The following is a 23,324-nucleotide window of genomic DNA, read 5'->3' as shown; positions in this document are numbered from 1 at the left end:
ATGTGCCCATTTCTGGGAATATGGATGGAATTCCTTATCAGCCCCATTTAAAGCTGCCTTCAAGGATTGTATTAAACTTAATTATGAAAGATTACAAACGAGATGATGCGTAATTGGTACCAGCTGCAGTTGGTATTGGAAAGCATAAATACAAATGGAATTATTTATTTTTATTTATTTACTATTCAAATGGTGGTTCTAAAACGCGCAGGGATAAAATGGACTTCATTACTTTTTTTTTTTCCTATTGAGTTTAAAATACCTTTTTACTTAATAGTAGTAGGGCCAAATATCCCATTTCAAGATGACTTTTCACCCCCAAAGAACTCCCCAAATGAAGCAACACAAAGTAATTTTTTTTCCCTCTATCTAATTAGTAGCTACTTGTTTTTATATCAGAATTAGTGAGCTGGGACCAAATTCTCCTCAAGCAAGTCTATGAATTACTATTAAAAAAAAAAAATCCCTATCCATCTACCTTTCTCATGCTTGTTGAGATTCTTCCTTCGACTTTTTCTTTCTTTTAAACAAAAACAAAAAGCAGAAAGGTGAGGAGGAAAAAGAGAGTTCACCTGGGGAGGGCGGCTGGGCGGTGTGCTTATCAGGGGGGCAGGACCCATCGCTGAGGCTGCATTCAAGCTCCTTTCCCTTTCATCCTGGTAAATTCGATCTCTCTCAGCTTCCGGTAACTGCAAGAAATTCTGCATAGCCCGAAGGTTTACCAGCAAAGACTGGGATGCAGTCTTGGGGTCCTCTTCCTTTCGTAGGATTTCTGAAAGCAAGCCCTGCAGGGAATGAAAGGCACAGGGTGAGCTTGCCCCCATGCTCTGCCCAGCCCGCGGTGAACCTTTCCTTTTCTTCTTCACTGTTCAGAAAATGAACAGTCAGAAGCATTAATTCCACATAGGAATATATTAGTTACAATTGAAGTGGTAGAGAAGAGAGCCTCAATTGTATTCTTAATTTTATTAAGCGTCTGCTTTACATATAACATAAACTGCAACTGCCTAATTTGTCTCCTTCTTTTGAGTAGCTTAACTTGCCATGAAATCTTTCACAGAGACAGGATTGAGGCAAGTTAAGAATAAATGAAATGCTCATAATACGACAGCACTGAACTGTATAGTTCTCAAGCTGCCAACACAAAGGCAGTGGAATGCCAACAGCCCAATATGTAAAGATACAAAGCCATTTCAAGAGAAGTAGGATTTACAAAGAAAATACTCGAAAATGAATTGTAACATACTAGGAAAAAGAATATCACTAAAGCATCATCTAAGATTTATGCTATGTTTTTGCAGGCAATATTTTACATTATTCCTTGGTTTTCAAATTATTGGAGTCAATGACAAGTGATTCTTTCTATTTACCGCTTAAGGAAACTATACTGCTTACTATACAATATACCTGAGTAACAGGTTGAAAATTTGAACTTCAGAAACCATCCTTTAAATTTGAAATACATAACCCCCTTTCCACACTGCAAAAATCCATCATAGCATGCCAAGAAAAAGAATATTACCAAATTCTGTAAAAATCAAATTTCTTGAGGAATAAACATTTTTAATAGTGCCAGAAGAAATTCACAAACCATTAGTAAACTTCTTTATGGTATTCCTCCCCAAATAACAGAGAATTGTTAACTACTTCTTTAATTTTTGGAAGAATGCATTTTAAAAATGGGTGTTTCTCCACAATTTTGTTTAAGGGCTTATATGAAATACAAGGATTAGAAACATTTTCTGCCCATTTGATAAGGACTGAGCAGGCCTTACCTCTTCAACCTTCCGCATGAAAAAATGCCTGGAATGCCAAGACGTGTTTGCTTTCTACATTTCAGTTTATCACAATATGGCTCAGAATAAAATGTTGTGGAGATCTCTATATCATTTGCAAATTTCACTTTCTAATAACCCTGCAGAAATGGCAACAGGGTACATTTGGGAAAGGGAGGTAAAGTGTCATGTCAAAACAACCAAGCCCCAACGTTGTAACATTGGGGTTTTTTCATGGTTTCCTAGAAGCGCAAACCTGGCTTTGTTCCCAATTCCTCAAGGAAAATGTAGCATATTGCCCCAAGATAACAGTTGGGTACAGACAATATAAAAGCAGTGTCCACTTCAAAAACGATCTATATAGGCTGCTATTAAAAAAGATCCTCCAATAGGCTCGGGGGCTTAAGAGTACATTTTAGTTTCTCATTTGGTCTATGCAAGGGAAGCCAGTTTCACCCTAAGAAATGTGACTGAATAATGAAGGGTACTTGTCCTTTCATTTATAATACTGACAAGTAATGTTGCAACTGTGTTTATACATGAGCAAAACATCCAGTCAATTTAACTAAAATTCAGTCAAACAGGCAGTCAATCACCCAGCTATTTAATTTGCGCAAGGCCGACTAATTAGATTGACTGTGTTTTTGATGTGTCACGTTGAAACCAAGAAATACAGGTCTCAGAAACAATGTTTGAAAATAGGTGTAAAAAAAACAGCCCTTGCTCTAAACTCTTCCCTACCAAATGGGGATAAAAAAATTTTAAAGATATTAAAAGATGTATTTCACAAAGCAATATATCTTAACTCTACAGAAAGAGAAACATACAGTACACATAAATACATTATAAATTCCTTGAGTTCAATAGCCTAATACTCTTTTTTTGTCATCCCAGCACAATGCCTGCCACGTAAGTGTTTGATAAATATTTACTAAATGGATTATGTGTATTCAGACCATAGAAGGAAAAAATTCCAAATGGGTGACAGAAACTTAACAAGATATGCTCCCCATGGGAAAATTCTAATGGTCATTAATAATGTACTCAAGGTGAGCCTTCAGTGGAAAGTTATGTGGCACTTTGTAAGACGTTTATCTACACTAATTGTCCAGTAATTAAAAAAAATTTTTTTGCAGCAACATGGATGGACCTAGAGATTATCAAACTAAGTGAAGTAAGTCTGACAAAGACAAGTATCATGTATCACTTATATTCGGAATCTAAGAAAAATGATACAAATGAACTTATTTACAAAACAGAAACACAACAGAAAACAAACTTACGGTTACCAAAGAGGAAGGGAGAAAGGATAAAACAGGAGTGTGGGATTAACACATACACACTACTATCAACATACATAAAATAATCAACAAGGACCTACTGTATAGCACAGGGAACTATACTCAATATTTTGTAATAACCTATAAGGGAAAAGAATCTGAAAAAAAATATATAAGAATATATAAACTGAATTACTGTGCTGTACACCTGAAGCTAACATAACATTGTAAATCAACTATACTTCAATAAAAAAAACAAAACACTTTAGGTCAAAAGAGATCCTATAAACAGATGTTATTATATTTGGGAAATTTGAAATTAGACATTCAGAGATCTGAGATAACAAAATGTCATCTCTTTCCATTACAAATGTTTCCCGAGACAGCAGAGAACTACAGTGAGAAAGCCAACACATGAAAAAATACATAATGATATCAAGTCTTGCTAACATGAGACTGAGTCATTCCTGTATGGCTTAAAGTAACAGATAGAAGGTCACCTGGGAGAGAATTTAGCAATTTCTCTACTCATATTTTGACATTAGCATGACGTCCCATTTGAGCATATGAAATGTTTTCCGGGCAAAGCATTTTATTTCCACTTAATTATTCTAACTAGAGCGAGTGAAGGTTTTCTGCCTGGGATGTGTTGAAGGTCTAGACTGATATTTTAACTCCTGGGACATTTACAGAGCTCAAAAGCAGACAGTGTAGACAATCTCAGGTACTTTACAAACCTTCGGGTTTTTGTGTGTTTTTTTTTTTTTTTTTTGGCCCAGGCTTTCAATGAGGGGAGTGCCCCCTGGTGGAAATGCTTGAAAATATTATTAGAAAATGTTTTGATTAGAATGTGTTAATTACTTTTTTAAAGAGAATGATGTCACTTGAGAAAATTCTGAATGTGAAACGACTGGCATTAGAATCCGGATATGGGAATGCACGTTTTGGTCCTGTTTGGGTTGTTGTTATTTGAGTAGCTACATTTATGGATTCAAGATGTATGTGGCCCTTGTTTCCCATTTCCCATGACTGAAAATCCAGTTAAGACTTGCCAAGTTAGGTCAAGGTCATTTGTAATAATGCCTCATGGTGGATAGTAAGAGAGACCTCTTACCAAAAACTTTTCTTCATGCTAAAAAATAACATGTCATGGTCATCATGTACCATACTTGCTATTGCTGAAATACCAGGACTAAAATATTTACCAATATTATGCCCCATAGGTGTTCAATAAATGTGCTGAATGAAATTAAACAAAATCATTAGTCATTTTTGTTTCCAAAAAGAACTTGCGATTTTGTGTATTATGTAGTATGTTACCAGCATCTCATGGATATCAATTTTATGGGAAACGAGAAGCTGCTTTTCATGGCACTTCACATCTTCAAATTGTTCAATATGTGCTCTATACATGAAAACGTAAAATTATTCTGCATCGCCATTCCATAGTGGTTGTGAGATTTCTAATGTTTTCAATTAAAGAGTGAACTTGCTGATGAATACCTAAACCTTTTTTACATTCCAGAAAGAGTTTACAAGTAAAATTCATTAGTACTGGAAAAGAAAGAAAAACCTTCAATAAATATTATCAGTACTTCCAAAAGCTAATTATGAATTCTTTAAAACAGCAGATAAGCGAAAGAGACTGCCAATATGAACAAAAAGCCTGTCTGGCCTCCCGTTTGTCTCCTCTTTGAACATAATCACTGATTCAAATAGATTTTTATCAGCTTCGTGGAACTTCAAAGCCCTCAGAAGGAAAATATGATTTGATGAAACCTCCCTCTAAAAATAAAACACCTAGAAGATTCTTCAAGGCTACCTGCCTCTTGTTTGGTGAATTTTTAATCACATGTCCAGGTGAAAGACTACTTTCAAACTCCACCTCCTACCTTGGACTCAGGCCAAGCAAGTTATAAGCAGACACATTTATCTCTGTCGGTTGGGAGGCCAAACAAGAGCTGTCACGTTGGGGTAATAGCACCTTTTTACCTTTTATTCAATAGTGATATGGAGAGTGGACTTTTCTTAAATTACACTGTGAAGAATTATAGGAACACAGTAGCAATTTCTGTTATACTTAAGCAGGCAAATTTCTCTCCACCACATAATTTACAGAACTCAAATTCAATAAAACATTACATGATGGTCCATTACTGTTATCAGTTTTGAATAATCCATCTTCATTCTTTATTTTACTGGAAAATAAAGTGTGCCAAAGACAAGAGGAGGGGGGAGAAAAAAGGGGAAAAGCCACAGAATGGGATCAGAGTTAAACTATGGGATTTATTTTAAAAAGCGGGGGGAGCACTAAAGAATATATTTTCTTCTATCACGACCTTTAAGTAGCAGTAATACAGAGAAGTGAATTGAAAAGTATAAATCTAGAAGCTTCAGCAATTAATTTTAGCCATGGGTTTCCATTAAAAAGACATCAAGTAGGCATAACTGAATGAATGACAGATGCTAAAAGCTGGTACCTTCCGTAGCAATTAAAGAACATATGCCCATCAATTCAGAAGGCGGAAACATCCTTAAAACAAGGAATTATATAAATTTCATCACAAGCTTTCAGAAAAGGTAGACATTTTTTTCATCTTTTTGTTTTCTTTTGTTTCGACTTTAAAAAATAGTGATACAGGAATGTCTTAAAAGAGAGGGGTATGTTTTAATTCAGGAGACCCAATTAAGCTGATGAGAAAATTCTCCAATGAAGAGTTGAAAGATGAGACCCAGGATTTTAAAGTTATACAGAGCTGTCGATATTCTCAACTCACAACAGCATTATCTATAAAATGAATGTTTTAACATACTGTTTATAGGATGCCAGTGTCTTTATCCGATCACATCAGAGAACTTTGCATGTGTATGTACATATTTTACATTAACTTTTTTAAAACCTGGAGCCGGAATTGCACACTGTAATAAGTACACACAAATGTGTCTGTGCGGTTTAACTCTGCAGAGCTCCTGCTCTATACATATGCATTAGCATGTGTATTTTCATCCTCCACACTCACACCATACACTCTCACGATGCACCTGCTTTTATTGAAATGCATACAGTTTGAAATAAACATACACTCATATGAATATATAATCATTAAAATAAATGCAGCTGTGTGTGTACGCGTGAGTGTGCGTGGTGTTTTGGTATGACCACCGAAAAGACATGCATGCTTGCGTGTTCCAAAGCGAATTCCCCAAAAGTGAACTCTTAAATATACATAGACAATGACTCTCATTGAAATCTGACGGCTTCAAACATGGCCCATCATCCACTTCGACGGAAGAGTCCCAATTACCTCTATACAGGTTTAAAACCAAACCCCTCTGTCATCCGGGGCTCCAGACAATTTTTTGGTAATGACGCTTTCTCAACTGGCTATTATTAATAAAGAGATGGATATCAAGCTGCACCCGGGTTTCATTCTCCTCTCTCCCTTGAAAACATTAAGTCACTGTTTTCAATGTTAACCACAGAGAAAACCATCTTTTCGAAGAGATTGATAGGGTATAAAATAGAGAACTCTGTCTTTTTTCCAGTGACAAATCCTATTGATATCTGTGGAATCCGTCCACATGAAAACCCAAGGAGGACAAATGGTCACTCTCCAGGGTGATGATGCCTGGGACATTACAGCCCCACAGAAGAAAAAACACACTAATGGGTGGTGACCTTACCCTTTTCACCTTCAGCTAGACTCTCTTTACTACATAAAACACACTTTCCTTGGTCCTTTAAGAAATAACAATTTGCTCAATTTCCAAAATGCTTTCCACTGAATCTGTGAGTCATTTGTGTCCATGTCAGTGCTGTCTTTGTGGGCTTTCAATTCAGTTCAACAAGCAACTTTTATGCAGAGACCTGCCTGGTTTTTGCCCAGTACTAAGAAGTACCGGTAGTTACCGCTATTTACAAAAATAAAGGATGCTGCCAGAAACAGGAGTAGCTAGAAGGCTGACTTGATCCTTTCATCCATTCATTTAAAACATTTTTTAAAAATAATGACCCTCCAACTGAATAGAGGTGTCATATTAAATTTACCACCTAATAATGAACACATTTTTAAGTTGTAAAGATATATTAATAAAACTAGGTAAAACCATACAATTTTAACCTGAGAAATAACTTTGCAACCACCCTTTTAAACACAGACAGATGATGTACAAAAAACAGTTAAAGAAACTGAAAACAAACACTGAGTTAAAGGTTTTGTAAGGCCTCCTAAGTTTCAATCCAGTGAAGGCAAGCCAAAAATAAGTCACAGCTGGGATTCTCCTAGGTATGGAAACTGCCAGCAAGGAATTAATACTAGATATTTTTGTACCCGGATTTTATTTTTTATTTTAATTTTTTTTGCGGTACGCAGGCCTCTCACTGTTGTGGCCTCTCCCGTTGCGGAGCACAGGCTCCGGACACGCAGGCCCAGTGGCCATGGCTCCGTGGCATGTGGGATCCTCCCGGACCGGGACACGAACCCGTGTCCTCTGCATCGGCAGGCGTACTCTCAACCACTGCGCCACCAGGGAAGCCCCCGGATTTTATTCTTATAATCATGTAATAAACAAAATAACTTAAATACAAAAGGAAAGTATGAGTCAGGCCAAAAAAAAAAAAAATTGACGAAAGAACAGTGGCAAAACAAGAAAAGTTAAAAGGACATAATGTCCTCATTCTAATCAAAGTTACATGTTCTTCTGGGGTTTTTCTGGGGAGGGTGTGTGTGTGTGTAATAAACACCATGTATATATCATACTAGTTTCAAAAAATAAAGACATTTAAAAAAATTCTCTCATTCAGTGTTTAATGGAATCAATTTTTTTTTTTTTTTTTTTTTGTGTCCCCTGCATCGGCAGGCAGACTCTCAACCACTGCACCACCAGGGAAGCCCAATGGAATCAATTTTTTTAGTGCTTTTCAGATGTCTTTTATCTTAGGTCTTCTCCTGTATATCACCCTTTCTCCACATCCTGCTAAACATCTTCCTTCCTGATAATATCTTCACAGGAATTTGCCCAGGAGGACAAAGGTGAGAACACAAGGGGTATATGCAAATCTTGGCCTCCAAGGCCAAGCTTACCCCAGGGCCTGTTTTGTAAATAGTTTTATGCATTTCTGTCTATGGCTGCTATGGCCCTCAAAGACTAAAATACTTACTATCTGGCCTATTACTGAAAAGGTCTGCTGATCCCTGGTCTAGGAAAGGCGGATAGTGGGCTAGAAGCCTGGAGCCCTACCAATGAAATGGCCTTGACCAAGTCCTCAAACCTTTCTCAATCTGCTACTAACAGTCTATAATTCCATTACATAAAAGCATAGGTAATGTCAGTTTGAAATATTTTCGATATTTATTCTTTCAAGGCCCCTGAATGAGGATCGATTTGTACACAGCTTTCTCTTGGTAGAAGAGGTTTACGATAAGCAGAGAAATGATAAAATGTAGGCACCCCCAGGTACAGACAATATGACCACAGGGAGAGAAGGAAAAAAATGTTAGTACAAAGTAAGAGCATAAACATTAGTATAGATGGGATTAAAGAAGGAAGAGAAAAAGAGAGAGAGGAACCATTTACACATAAAACAAAACTGACCTGAGTTCTGTTAAAAGCCACACGTGCAAATACTGCCTGGGAGATTCCTGCCCGTTTCAGTTCATCACGTACCCACTGGTAGATTTCGGAAGACACCTCTGTGTTGGTGGAAACCTGTTGCTCCAAAGGCTTATTCATAGATCTACTAACAGGGGGAGGGTGGTTCAAGTACTGTTGGTTTAAGGACTGCTGGGCTAGAAGTCTGTTCACTGCATACTGCTGGTTCAGCAGCTGAGCCATCACCAGCTGCTGGTTGACCAACTGAGGACTGATGGGCGTTGACACGAGCCCAGGGTGCAGGTTGGGAAGAGGGGTCCGGACAGAGGGCTGGCTGCCGTGGGAGAGCTGCGCGGGGGACGGGGGTTGCTCCGCGGTGTTCCCTGGGACCGGCTGCTGGCCAAAGTTGACGTGGTTGGCACCTTGCTGGGATAGTTCAGAGAGACTATCCATTTCAACTGAAGTGGACAAGAAGGAAAATCACATTGAGCCAACAATGATCTGCATTGATAAGGATCTCTGGTCATTCCCTAATACAGACAGAAGGCACAGGGCACACCCAAGGTCCAAGGAAACTAAGAACATCTCAAGATGGAATGCAACTGGCTATGCTTTTACTTTTGTCCTCTGCACCATGGCACAAACTTTGAAAGGGGGATAACGCTTTCTAGTTTTATAATGTGGTTTAGATTTAAGGCCAGAAATCAATTATTTTCAAAGTCTATGTGACTAGTCTGGGGGTCAAACGATTATTCACTCTTACTTCTTATAAGGCAACATTTATTTTAAAATAGCTTCTAGGGAATGCCCCGGCAGTCCAGTGGTTAGGACTTGGCGCTTTCACGGCTGAGGACCTGGGTTTGATCCCTGGTTGGGGACCTAAGATCCTGCAAGCCACGTGCTGCATGCGGCCCCCCAAAAACCAAATAGCTTCTAGAAGAACACTATTTCCTTAACGGCAACTAGAAAGAGTGAGTGGAGCTAGAAAAAGATCACATGCAACTGTAGAAAAAAGAAATATGCAAGTATTTTCTCATAATATATACATTAACTGTTACTACTCCAGGCAAAAAGTTTGCAAGAAAAGAAGTACACAAATGTTACTTACGTTCAATTTGAACCTAGCTGTTAATATAGAAAACTAATCAATATAATAAATAATAAAAGTGGTCATAATGATCAGTAATGATAACTGAGTGCATGTTGAACCCTGGGCTGGGTATCTTACATGTCCTGTTTTGCTGAATTCTAACTATCATGTTAGATGATGGGTATAGCTGCAAATATTTCTTAGAATGAAGCAAAGGACTTAATGTATCGCAAGCCAGCATACCCAGTGTTGCTAAGACCCAAATGCTTCTTGAAGAAGCTGTGACCACCAGATGCTATGACAATCTTTCAAGGAAGGGGTAGGGAGTCACTCTGATGCAATGGTGATACTGTCACCATCTTGCAATTTATTACCACCCACACAGGACGAATGTTTCTCCCTTGGCTAGATCCCTCACATGGACTGGCTGAGAGTGAATAGTGAGTGTGTCAACTGCTTTCCTGCTACAGGGAAGAGACTGCTTGGATGCTCTTGACCTGAAAGGCTGAGGATGGTCAGTGGGGGAGTCTTTCTAAATAGTACACCACGGGAATTCCCTGGCGGTCCAGTGGTTAAGACTCCGCACTTTCACTGCTGCGGGGTCCGGGTTTGATCCCTGGTTGGGGAACTAAGATCCCACAAGCTGTGCAGTGCAGCCAATAAATAAATAAATAGTACACCATGCTTCCCATGTGTGGACTCTGGGTTGATTTTAATCATCATTTCTCTTTTTATTAAATATTCAGGCTTTATATTTAGAGTAACTTATCATATTGCTATAGTCACTGATATATGCAAAATATAACTAAGCATTGGGGAAGAAACCTTCCATTTCTACCAGTGATATCAGCCCAAGTGGGCCATTCACAGGGAATAGTAATTCAAGCAATTATTCCAAAAAATGATGCATTGTCTTCATTACAGCTCTAAGCTATAAACGGCAAAGAATCTGTTTTGGTAGATGGATGGTTTTGCTTCAAATATTAAAAGCTAAAACAGGCTCAAAATTCAGGTTCTCTTGCCTCTTAAAATCTTCAGGAGAAGTTATTATTGTTTTACTGAATGAATGTAATGGAAGTAAACAGAAACAGACTTAAAACACAACGTAATGCTATGCATATTAAACATCCCATTCCTATATTATTTTAAAACATTGTATTTGGTAGGTACAAGAAAGAAAACCTTAATAGAAATTAAAACATTAACCTTAATCACAGTGTTTGCTTTAACGAACACTAACAAACTCAACAGGGAGAAATGACATAATCTAAATGCTAGGTAGGGTACAACACACAACTTTTATCTGTCACTTCACACTGCAGATAATTTTAATGTATTTCCTGCGTAACAAATATTGACCTAAAGTTACACGTTAAGATAGGATGCCATGGCATTGAGAGTCTAGAAATGATGCAATGGTTCTTTGGTTATGGATGGTAAAGCAATAGGCTCACCAAAGTGCCTATCTGGGGGGGCTGGAGACAACAGCTGTAAATATCACTTGATCTCAACTGTGGAGACTATAAATACAATTGAATATCCTCAAAAATTGGGTGTAAAAACTGGCACTTTCCCTTTCTCTCAAAGAAAACTCAAAAAAAAAACATAAAAGCATGATTTATCTCTGAGAGAACCCACAGCCAATATTAGTTATTCAAGGCCTGGTTAGGTCTTCACTGAGATGTTAAAAAATGACAGCTCCCCCCCCCACCCCACCTCGCCTCCATCTCCTGCATGTCTGACAACCAAGTCAGTTGGGCTGATTTAAACACAAACATTTATTGAATTTAATTATCTCATTATACTCAGACCCACTCCCCACCCTCCAAGAAACATTCTAAATTGATCTCTAATTGGGCAATCACAAGACCTGGCTTTACATGCAACTTGGATAAACCCCCAAATGACACGTAATGGTATGTAGCCACCGCTGCAACGGTTTTCTGCTTACCCATCATATCTTTTGTCTTCTTGAAATGTTTGTACCACCTTCCAAATTCTTGACATTTTGCTGCTGAGACATTTGCATAGTAAGTGCTGTTCACAATGGAAGAAATCATACTCTGCATGAAGAGGGGGATGGAAACAGTTGTAATACACAGCGGCACAAGACAGAACACGGACATGATTTCAATTGTGGAAACTGTAACTTTTTTTCATCAACTGAGTACCAATACATTTTTGTTTCACACTGTAGCCTAAAGCCATGACTTCTTCAAAGTCAATAAGTAGAGCATCAAATGCTTTATTTAAGTAGAAAGCAACAGTCCACTGAGACTGGTATAAAATGATCACACCCACAGACTTTGCTCTAGTATGTATGGGACCTCCACCAATGTCACGTGTTCCTGGGAGGACAAACTTCAAACTTCCACCGATCCCAATAAATCCAAATACTTGGAGATGACTTTCTGATTGTAATTCATAAATAAATGCCACTTTGTGGTTTGGTGACTAAATTCTCCATCCTTGCAACTCCCAGGATGGCCCAGGGACCATAATATCAGCATCATCTGGAAGCTTATTAGAAATGCAGAATATTGGGCCCTACTCCAGACCTGGTCAAGCAACACCTGCATTTTAATCAGATCCCCGGGGATTTGTGTGCCCACTAAAGTTTGGGAAACACCCCTTGCACTTTCCAGTCATGGTATTTGGGTTTCACTTGGAGGTAAATTAACACTGCTGCAAGGCTGACTGACCACATTTAAGAAGAGAAAAACTATTCACAAAGATCCTCTAACAGAAGAAAAACATATGCTGCAATCTTATTGCTAGCTTCATATATAGTAAGGCTTGGGTTTTGAATTTCAAACTAACCATATCATTTTTTAAAATATGCATTTCATGGTGACTCATCTCTCAAGGATACCACAAAAAAGAAAACGCCCTATTTTGTCACTTGTCTTCATCCTGCTTCTAATAACAAAAGCTTGGAAAATGGAGTCAACAGTTTAACACAGAAAAATGAAGAAAGACAATGATCTTGATGTATTACTAGTTTTGTCTTTTTTTTTAAACTCATTTTCAACAAAGAAAAGTATTTTCTTCCCAGGAAATTTTGGTTCTGGTCATTTCAGTGACTTGGTCATGGTTATTTCCAGCCACAACACTCATATTCTCTAGTAGTGGCTAAATTAATTTCCCATTGAGTCGTAGGAATAATTAGACTTTGCAGAGCCAATCTGTCCTCCACTCCTATGTGTAGAAACATGAGAACTTACATTTCAGACTTCAGGTGGTCTGTGGTGAAAACGGTTTACAGAAGGCGGGGAACAAGCAGAAAAGCCAGTTTGGGGACAAAAGTATTTTTACATTGTTACCTTCTTTAAGCTACTTCTAACGTAGAGCTCTTTTGATTATCATTGTTTCTCCTGACATCCGTCATCAGTGTTAATTTTGTAGCATGCACACATTCCTGTAATATGTAAACCTTGGGGACCTTTGAAGAGCTTCCAGTGAAGGATAAGCTGGAGTTACATTATTGATGTAAAACATGGCTATCTTTCCTAAGAGGCACTATGATATCTTTCTTTTTTTTTTTTTTTGACACTTTCTACTGGATAGTCATTTTTACATTTCTCTAAAAAGACATTCTTAATGGGCTCACGATACTCTGCCATTAATCCAGACTAAGAGAGTCCCTCAGTCCAAGGTACAAAAAGATACTTAGCAAGGTTGCCAAAACCGGACCCAGAAGATTACCTGATCCAGTTAACAATCCGTCAGCTTCAATCACACTTCCTCTATTAATGATCGATCAATAAAGTCAGACACTAACAAAACCACTGAGACGGCTGATGGATCACTGTGATTCTGCAAATGGGTGATAGCCCATGTTCTTCTACTTTGGTCCAATTTTTAAAAAATTATTACTATTCAACTTAGACATGCTGGCAGATTCTTAAATGTTAACATAATAGTACATGTAAATTTTAGATGTAGCTTATGTCTTAGTTTTCAGAAAAGTCTGAAATATCAAAGTTTTGCTGAGGTTTTTGACAAATGTCCAGGCTACCTGACTTTGCCAATGGTTCCATCTATGAGATTTGCTCTTTGCTGTGCACCTACTACGTCCCTGGCTGGTACTAGGGATACAAGGGCAGATAAGATACAGCCTCTGCCTACAAGAAGTTTACCGTCTATTAGGAAGAGACATGTAAACAGATCATTTCAACTTAATGTGATTCAGTAGAGCAAGAGTGGAAAATATATGGGGGTGGGGGAGGAAGAAAAATATACAATGTGTGAGAAAAAGAAAAAAAAAACATCTGAAATATTTTTATAAAACTAGAGCCCATATGTAACAGTGCTATGTAGTTCATTATTACCCATATGTGGAAAATAATATCCATATGTGCGTGTTCATCAAAGCTTCCCCCTGCCCTCGTTTAACCCTAAATTGGTAGGCTCTGTCCTTAAGTGACTTTCTGGATGCTTTCTACTCTGTCAAGTGGTGCGGGCTTAGGGAAACGCTGAATAACGTAAATATTAGCCTAAGTGAGACATAAGTCAAAAGGCTAATCCACAGGTTATGACACATGCCGAAGCAACTTTCTAGATTCTCTATCTTTCTGTGCTTTTAGGGGGCCGGGAAATAGTCCATAATTCAGGTAACTTGGGGTCACCTCTATTTTTACTGGAACAATATGCAGTGATATGTCCAACTAAACTGTGCAGGCAGCCACTGCATGAGACATTTTTTTTCCCTGTGGTAAAATCCCCATTGAAGGCTTAGGCATGGCATCTAACTAGGTCTATGAGTTTTAAAGGCAGGGAAGAGAGATTTCAGAATCTTGGCGGGGCACATGGTATTTGAAAGATCACATTCAGTCCTCTATCTTAAATTTGGAAAACTCATAAAGAAACACCTCTTGTTTTGATAATACAAAGAAGAGAAAGGCAAGATTGATAATACTTTCCTACGGGCTGAGGATGGATAAGGGGTAGGTAAATGAAGATCCATGTTTCTGAGAAAGAGGCTTGGGATTCTTCTGTCAATCAAAAGGATGTAGTTTAAAAAGATCACTAACTAAAAAGATTACTCACTAAGCTATGAGTCCATGGGGGTCCTGGGGCTCTGTATTCCTTTCCAGCCCAAATGCCTGGCATGTATTAAATACACACTAAATGTTCATTTGATGAAGCAGAATGAGCTAAACCTGCATTCAAGTCCAACATGTATCACACACTGGTAGTGTGACCTCGGTCAGATTAACTGACCACTACAATTCCCAGTACTAAACGGGAATGTCAGCAGCAGTCACCTCTTGGGGCTGTTCTGAGAACCTATTCATATGGACATTTTTTTTTTTCATTCATCCAGGAACTATCTATGGAACTCCTGCTATGTGCCTAGAACTGAACAAGTCACTAGAAAAATAATGACTTGAAGAGACATACTATCTCCACTTGGACTGACAATAAATAAAACAATGAATGTGATACAATTAGCACAGAGCCTGGAACATACGGAGTATGGACTTAAGAGAAGTTAATTACTATGACAACCCTCTGCCTCCCTCTTCATTGGCTTTTATTATGTGATCACATTTCAGATCAGTCGAAAGACTATGCTTTAAATAACATATGAGTCTTAGATACAATTTTCAAATGATGTATTTTAAGTCAAAGAAATTTTCTTATGAAAGAACAAAGAGGATACAAATTAAATGATTCAATGACAAGTCGGGTCAAGGGGTAACAAGGGAAAACATCAATGAAAAAGACCATTTCCATTTGTTTCGATATTCCAATTTGGTGGTATCTTCCAAAGCTGGCCAGTAGGTACCAGGTGGTAGCTGACATCAGGAAGATACACACCACTCCTCTGACTTATTTGATCCATGCCCTCTTCCATCTCTAGCTAACAGCTGCTCACCTAGGATACAATTTCAGCGCGGACTCCTGCAAGGCTCTTCCTGATGGCCCAAACATCCCGTACATAGAACCTCTATGGCACCCATCACGCTGTTTGTTTCCTACTAGGTGGGTGAGCCTTGGGGCTTATCTCCATATAGCCTGGACCTATCACAGGGCTGGGCAACCTATTTGGTGATGGATAAAAGGTCACTGAAATAAGTCATTACTGCAGGCTACCAGAAAGTCCTCTTCTCTCTTTGTTTTCTTAAAGGTCAAAGGTAATGTTAGTTTAATTGTCACAGGGAATCTTTTCGATCCATCAGTTTTAGCTGTCAAGCGCAAACTCAAAGAGTTTGAAGAACCATTGTTCTTGAATTTGCAAGAGCTCCCTTCCAGGTTTTTGAAGCTACTTCCTCACAGATGTCTTGGAAGTCACCGAGCTCAGTGCTCGTGTTCTCCCAGATCTCTGGGTGTCTATTTATACGAGCTTCTCCAAAGCACTGGGAAAAGGGCACGGCTTGCCTGACAAGTCTTCTTATTTGGTGGCCAGTCTGTGGAAAGCATCCACGTTCAGGGACTAAAATAACCAGGCTGATAAAACTCCTTCTGTGTAAATCCCAAGTTCAAACACTACCCAGGAACACAAACCAAGGAAGAGGCCCCAGCTTCCAGCGTCAGGAAATACAGTTTGGAAGTCGGCAGAAATTGGCTGTGGGTCTCCTAACCCCAGTGTGACACAATATTCTCATCCTAGGAGCCAAGTTGTAAGCTTTTCTAAGATCCATAAAGCACATGTCTGCGCCCTATGAGGAGCTCCGGCTCTTTCTGAGAGTCTGCTCGAGTTCCGATCTGAAAGAATGCCATCTTCACAGAAACCCTGGTTCTCTAGAATGATACCATCTGCCACAGGCTGAGCTTCCTTTTCAGCCAAATACATTATTTATAACCTTTCTAATTGTGAAAAGGTAAGGGTGGAATTTTTCTACAGCCTGACTTCGATATGGTTAGAACATTCTGAACCTTTGCTCTCAAATACTGCAGGTCTCTGCATTTGAAAAGCAAAAAACAACCCCCAAACCCATAAGGAATTGGTGGAAGTTACATAATTTTTTCAAAATATTCTATCTTGTCAACCCCCCGCTAGAATAGGACGTACACTGTTAAGTATGTATTTATAACACATTTAGAAAACCAAAGGAAGAGAGTTTTTGATTTTTCTCCTTGGTCATCTTAGGAGCCAAGGAAGAGGTTGGGGGGAGAGGTGAGGCCTTCTGAAAAAACGGTTCATCAACTGGGGAAAGGCAGTGATCTGATTACCCTTAAAATTGCTTTGCTGTGCCTTTAACATCAACAAAAAAACCCACCCCCAAACAATGCTAATCAGGTTATTCAATCATTTAAACCAAAACTGTTCATGCTTTTCTGCCAAATCAACCAACCACAGCAAAATCTGTTATCTCTGATTGCTCAGCTTCCAGTCTAAAAACCAGTTAACCCCGACTATACCAAAAGTTTTCCAAAATACCCTCAAAGCGCTGCGTGCTCATGGAGAAGAAAGAGAAAGCCATGCCATCTTTAAAGGGTAATTGGAGCGCTGGACCCTATTTGCATATTACAGTTCACTCTAATAAACTACACAGCCTGTACCGGAAGCCAGCAGGTCCCTAGCATTCATGGGATCTCCATACAGGCTTTCCGTGCACAATTTTTTTTTTTTTTTTTTTAACAGGACTGTGATATCATGATCAAAACTTACTAAAGACTTGTGGATGGTCTGACTGAGGTGGGAAGAGGTGCCAGAACCTCTACAAAATGGTGGTTCACCCAAGTTTAAAGCTTTCAGGCTCCATCAGCAGAGAGGGCAAAAGCTACAACATCTTATTTACACAATTATCTAAATACGATTAAACAGCTGATGGACAAATATTAAACTGGAAAATGTATAGTCATTTCAGCTTAATGTAATCCTCTTTCTGTAAACACCCAAGATGATTTTTTTTCAACCAGAACAGTCCTGACATCTCATAAGCCTAAGGGTGAATAGCAAGAGATTGTTTTTGATAGTTATAAATATTCAAAAGACATGCAGACCATCTGCTTTCATAATACAGGTAAAGCAAGACTGAAATGGGGACTGCTGTATAAAAATGATTCTTTTAACAAAGTCTTCCTCTCCTCGAAAACTATAAAGACAGATGTCAAAAACTGTTTACACAGAGCAATCAGGAGCGTGCAAAATGTAATATTCCTTTTACACACAGTGCTTGCTAAAGAGATTTTTTTTTCCTTTTTCTTCCCATCTGTGTGTTGCAACACATTTCTACAAGTTAAAAACATTTTTTTTTCAAACAGAGATCTCATGAATACCCAAAAACATGCTATCTGGTTTCTGAATGCTAATTAATTTCAACTAAGGAATCTGAATATCTTGTTCTGTAGGAAGGAATGTATGTTTTGAATTGGAATACTCCAGAGACACAAGGGAAATCATCTTGCACAGGTTTAATTCTGTAAGGCGATTTTTCATGGTTCTACCTTGTCTGTAATATATATCTGGTACATCCATGTCTTAAATGAAAGCACATAACTGCTAATGTCTTTGGCATAAAGTCTAAAATAATTGTTTTCTGAAATAAATGTCCGTGCGTGCAGAATGTATATACAGAAACCTTTAACTTCTCAGGCGATAAACAGTGATGCTTTATAAAGCCCCGCAGTTAATTTTCAGGGTTGGAACACTAATCTTGACAGTAACCTTTTTATGTATTGTATTAATGGCACAGAGACATTAAGCACCTTTTTATAATTTTCAATAAAATGAGCATTTACTGAACAATCTGTCAAACTGCTGGCTCTCTATTATTTTACATTTTTATTTTTTGACAAGTGTAACTTCACACACTCGGCTGGCCCTCCCCTTTCTCTAGGTCCGGCCTGCCTATGGCCTGAATTTTCACAGCAGGTTTTTAGATGCGCGTGGGAAACTTAAGGGTCAAATTTTAACTTCAGATCAAATGGAATCAACTCCACATTCAAACACTGTTTTAATAGGGATTCTCAGTAAATGGGGTTTTCTTTTCATCCCACAGGATATCAAATACTACAAACAAGGCATCATAGGAGATGGTGACATGGAACGAATTTGTTGAAAATTCACAGGTAGTCCCCATCTGGTATTGAGGGAGGGGAGGAAGGGAATTGGGTTTCAATTTATGGGAAGCAAATGGCAGGATTTCTAAGGGTCATTCTCTTTGTGATGTTAGCTTACGTTCCCCAAATCTTTCCCTCTGGATCCTTTATTGCTTTCTAAGCTATTCTCTTGGGAGATACAACTGGGGCATACTCGGCATCTCAATTTGTTGAGAAGAGACTAATCACTTCTAAATTTTACTTAAACTCCAGTTGCCATCGTTAACGCTCTTGCCATCTTGATCAATCCCGGTGCCTTGAAAATGGCATCGTCACACAGAGTCACCCTTGTATCGTGCTAAAAATAGAAACTCGGTACAAAGCTCCAAAGGAGTACAAAAGGAAGCACAAAGAGAACCTGGGCAATTCTGTTTTAATTCTCTTACTACATTTCCTAAAGATGAAAATGTGACCGTTTCGAAGCACAGGAATTTTATGTAATGGTTTAAATAGCCAATTCATCATGTTTAAAGGAAATGCTGGCTCACAGTTCGTATGGCTTTTCCGCATAATTAATTTTACATAAGGCCCAGATAATATCTTCTGACCAGATTCTCTATTCTATCTTTTTGTATAAGTATCATCTAGATCGTTCTTAATGCTACTGAAACCTTCTTATTCAAACGAATTGAATACATTGGTAAAGAGCTTAAATTAGAAAATATTTGCTAAAAAGCGTACTGTTACTAAGGGCATGTAATATTTCAAACTAACTGCAGGCTTAGGTTTGCTCATCTGCAATATGAAGGGAAATGAACTAGATAATCTGCAGGGTCCCTTCTAACAGTATGAAGATTCTATGAGATCTGTAGGCATTCCCAGACACAGGTCCTACAGGGTCTTCTTTAGTGACTAAAGAAGATGTGATTGTTATACCCATCATGCATTCACTGTGCAGACATTACCAACTACAGTTTTATTTTTTAGGAAGGTTGGAGTCCCTCGGTATCTTGCTTATAATATGATTATTAAAAATATACTCACTATCATTAAACATTACGCTACTCCAAACAGAATTTTCGTAAGTTTTTCATTAGATAAATCTAATGAGTTTTATTTGATTTTATAGCAAAAATCATTTCCTAAGATTCTAAATCCTGAGCACTGGGAGTGCTTGCTTCTTCTTTCTCTGATGGCCCTTGTGTGGTTAAATCTCCCATTCTCTATGGAGATTAAAATTTCTCATATCTGTACTTAGAAATAGCAGAAAAAGATACCAAATTTGTATTAAATTCCAGAGGTCCTAAATAAAGCATTTTGAGAAACTTCAAGCCACAGAGTGAAAAAAAAACTAAAGTAGTCTGAACAATCCATTTTTCCAAAAGTAAATACTAGAATTAGACTCTGTAACTCTCCACAGATTTTATATCCCTTCCTTCCTTGTATGAACGCTATTAGATTTTTAAGCCACACTGCCTAAAAACTGGGGAGAAAAGTAAGACTGCTTTTTAGCTTTTTATGGGGCCAAAGACTTTCTTTGGGAGTCTCATGAAACCGATGGAAGCTCTCCCCACATATATACTCCCCAAAAGAGGCTTGGAACTTCTGGGTCTGCACAAACCCTTGGGAGCCCACTGCGTGGGCAGTGGATCACACCCAGATCTGATCCAAGATTTCACAGGAGACTGAGGGCTAAGTCATGTCCTTGATTTCTGTGTTTTATTAATTGTTAGTTGTTAGCCAAGATTTCCCACGTCTACTAAATAAACATAAACCAATGTCACCTCTGGATGAGGTCATAGAGAAAAATCAAATTAACCTAGCTCACCTCTATCAGTATTATGAAAGTGCTTTACAGTTTAGGAAAATGCCATATACTGGTAATCACCTCTTTGGGAGTTATGGTGAAATGGTAAAAAAAAAATGTGCTGGACGGGCTGTCCGTCATGAAGTAAGGAGCTCAGTCCATCACCGGGTGCGTGAGAGCCAGGCTGAGCTGGTGCCTCCTGCAGAAGGGTGGACAGACCAAGCCCCTGAGGCCTATTCTGCAATGGCTCAACACTTATCTCCACCTGCAGCTCTTTCTAAATTCAGGTGATTCTGGACCTTCACACCGCTGACTTTTACACACTAGATGTTTATAGCCCCAAACGGAGTCTCCAATGCCAAATGTGGCCTCTGGAACCTCAGCTGAGGGAGAGACATTGTGAGCTAACACGGGGTGGTACTTAACTGCTGGCATTTCCAGCTTGGCAGTGTCAGCATCTTGGTCTATAAATCATTTGATTCTGCTATTGGTATTCCCCCCGCTTTATATTTTTTTTTAAAATATGAGAAATAGACAAACATAAATAAATAGACTAATATTAGAAAAGCATGGATCTCAAATATAACGCAATTGAGACAAAATGAAACCTATCAGCCAAGCTGAAATACATAGTCGATTATAAAAGAAAAATTTTAAATGTGCACGGAAATATGTCGTTAGAGTGTGCTTAACAGTGACGTATAATTAGGTCTTTTATAGCAGTTTTTAGATCTCTGGGTCCCTTGTACCTCCCAAGACTATTGTTCTGCTTATAAACATAGAAGTTTTGTACATACACTCAAGAACAGTGACAATATAAGCAAAAATATGGGACAGCTTGGAATATCAGTAGGTTTTCTTAGAGGAAAATGTAGAAGTAATTTGCTCTTGGTAAGGTAAATTAAAAGTTCAGAATTAAGTGTAATAGGAAATATATTTTGTAAAGTAGGATATTATAGATAAGACTACATATAAAATACTAGTAATAAAACTACTGACATAGTTTATAAGCTCACGAAATAAACATGATGAAAATTCTATGAGTCTGTTTAGGTTTGACAAATATTCCTGAGATCCTACTATGTGTCAGATCTCTGAATGTGATGATGAATAAAACTTAGACCCTTTGTGACCATCAATTACAGTGTACTCAGAGAACGGAGTTAGCCCACAGATAATTACAAAACAAAGTACAAAGTGCTATTGGTGGGGGGCATAAAGGAGGGACAGAGACTTGGATGTAGGGAGTGGGGGGTGGAGGGTAGTTAAAGGAAGGAACACTGGGAAAACTCACATCCAGAGGACAGTCCACACCAGGCATCTTTGACACTGTCCAGTCTAAGATACCACATCTGCTTAACTTTCAAATGTGCTTATTTAAAGCATCATGCTTGAGTCTTCCCCCACTTGCATTTTAAGATGCATCAGACCTTTATACTGATTCTAAGGAGGGCGCTAAAAGCATTCCTTACAGGTGAGAATGAGTTAGTTATAAAACGGCCCTTTAATTTTTTCACAAACGAAAAGTTCTTGGTTGTTTCCATAAAAAGTGACACTTGTACCAAAATCTTCTATGTTAGCAACAAAGTTTCTTAGACCCACAAGTGCCCTTTCAAACTCTCAATCCCCAGGCTGTAGAAAAACAAGTATACTGTACTTTAGAACTGAGCGCTGTTCTAAATGCTTTACAAGTATTAACTCATGTAATTCTCCTAACAATCCTGAAAAATTGGTACTATTATCTTGCTACTTTATAGATTTAAAAAATGAGGCGTGGAGAGTCACTTGCCTGAATTTACAGAGCGGTAACGACAGAGCTCACATTCTTGACTCCCGTGGAACGAGTGCTATTAGCTTACTAATTATGTGATGGCAAAGAGCAGTGGCTGATGAAATATATCACTTCCAAAGATAGTTCCATTAAGAAATAAAAAGAAAATGAGATTCAGCTCTGCCCTATGTTAACATAATCGAGGAGATTCAACACATTTGGGGAAATATTTATTGTGACGTTTCATAAAGTTAATACTCGTTTTGGTTTGCTCCACGTTTTTCAGTTGCATAGGAATAAGCGCTGGATTGATAGTAAAATGGGACAAGCCTAGGACAGTCGGGTGGTATCCAATGAGGAAATACCCTGTCTTGTCATCTAGATAAGAATATGATTTCAAACGGTGCTAACAATTAAAGCTTTAATCGTTCTTAACTTTCAACATCATTTGCCTCTTTAACCTCTTTGAGTAAACTAAATTAGATTAGCATTTTCATGGGGAAATATTGCCATACAAGAGAATAGTCTTTTGAAAAGGAGAAAGAAAAAGACGACTAAAGAGGATGAAGTTTTAGAGTAAGAATGAGAGAAAAGAAAAAGATTCTTAAGTCAGCCACCTTCTCTACAATGCGGAATTCTGCAGCCTCCTGAATTGTCCATAATGGAACTCCAGCACCCCATAATAATACTGCATATTAGAACCCACTACAATCTTACATTTCTGTAGCGCCCTTCATGCAAGGATCCCAGGGTGCTTTACAATCATTATGAGTTAAAATTAAAACTAAAGCACATACAGTTCCTAACAGAACCATTTTAAAAATGCTAAGCAGAACAAATAACTTTTAAGTCTAGATTTAAAAGTCCCAACAGCAAGAGCGTTCCTTATTTCAATTGGCAATGAACTGCGGAGGCTGGCTGACGCTCTCTCCTGTTACGTTAAAGGCTCTGTTATGCTTTTTAATACTCAGAGCACCTTACAATCAAGCAGTTTCCAAAGAAAGAGGAAAAAATCTGG

General features: G+C 38.3%; 1 protein-coding gene across 4 annotated transcripts in view; it reads right to left on the bottom strand.

The window, feature by feature from the left end:
- The window catches only part of SATB1 (SATB homeobox 1), a 101,879-nt gene that overhangs the window by 41,891 nt on the left and 36,664 nt on the right, over positions 1-23,324 (bottom strand). For all 4 annotated transcript variants that reach the window (XM_032630084.1, XM_032630088.1, XM_032630085.1 and 1 more), the window contains 3 exons: positions 11,689-11,800; positions 8,651-9,105; positions 573-785 (listed from right to left, as the gene is read on the bottom strand). In XM_032630084.1, the coding sequence (XP_032485975.1) occupies positions 573-785; positions 8,651-9,105; positions 11,689-11,800 (780 nt within the window). The remainder of the gene's footprint in view (positions 1-572; positions 786-8,650; positions 9,106-11,688; positions 11,801-23,324) is intronic.

This window comes from Phocoena sinus, chromosome 4, assembly GCF_008692025.1.
Source record: "Phocoena sinus isolate mPhoSin1 chromosome 4, mPhoSin1.pri, whole genome shotgun sequence".
Lineage (NCBI taxonomy): Eukaryota > Metazoa > Chordata > Mammalia > Artiodactyla > Phocoenidae > Phocoena > Phocoena sinus.
This window is presented reverse-complemented; position numbering and strand designations above follow the sequence as displayed.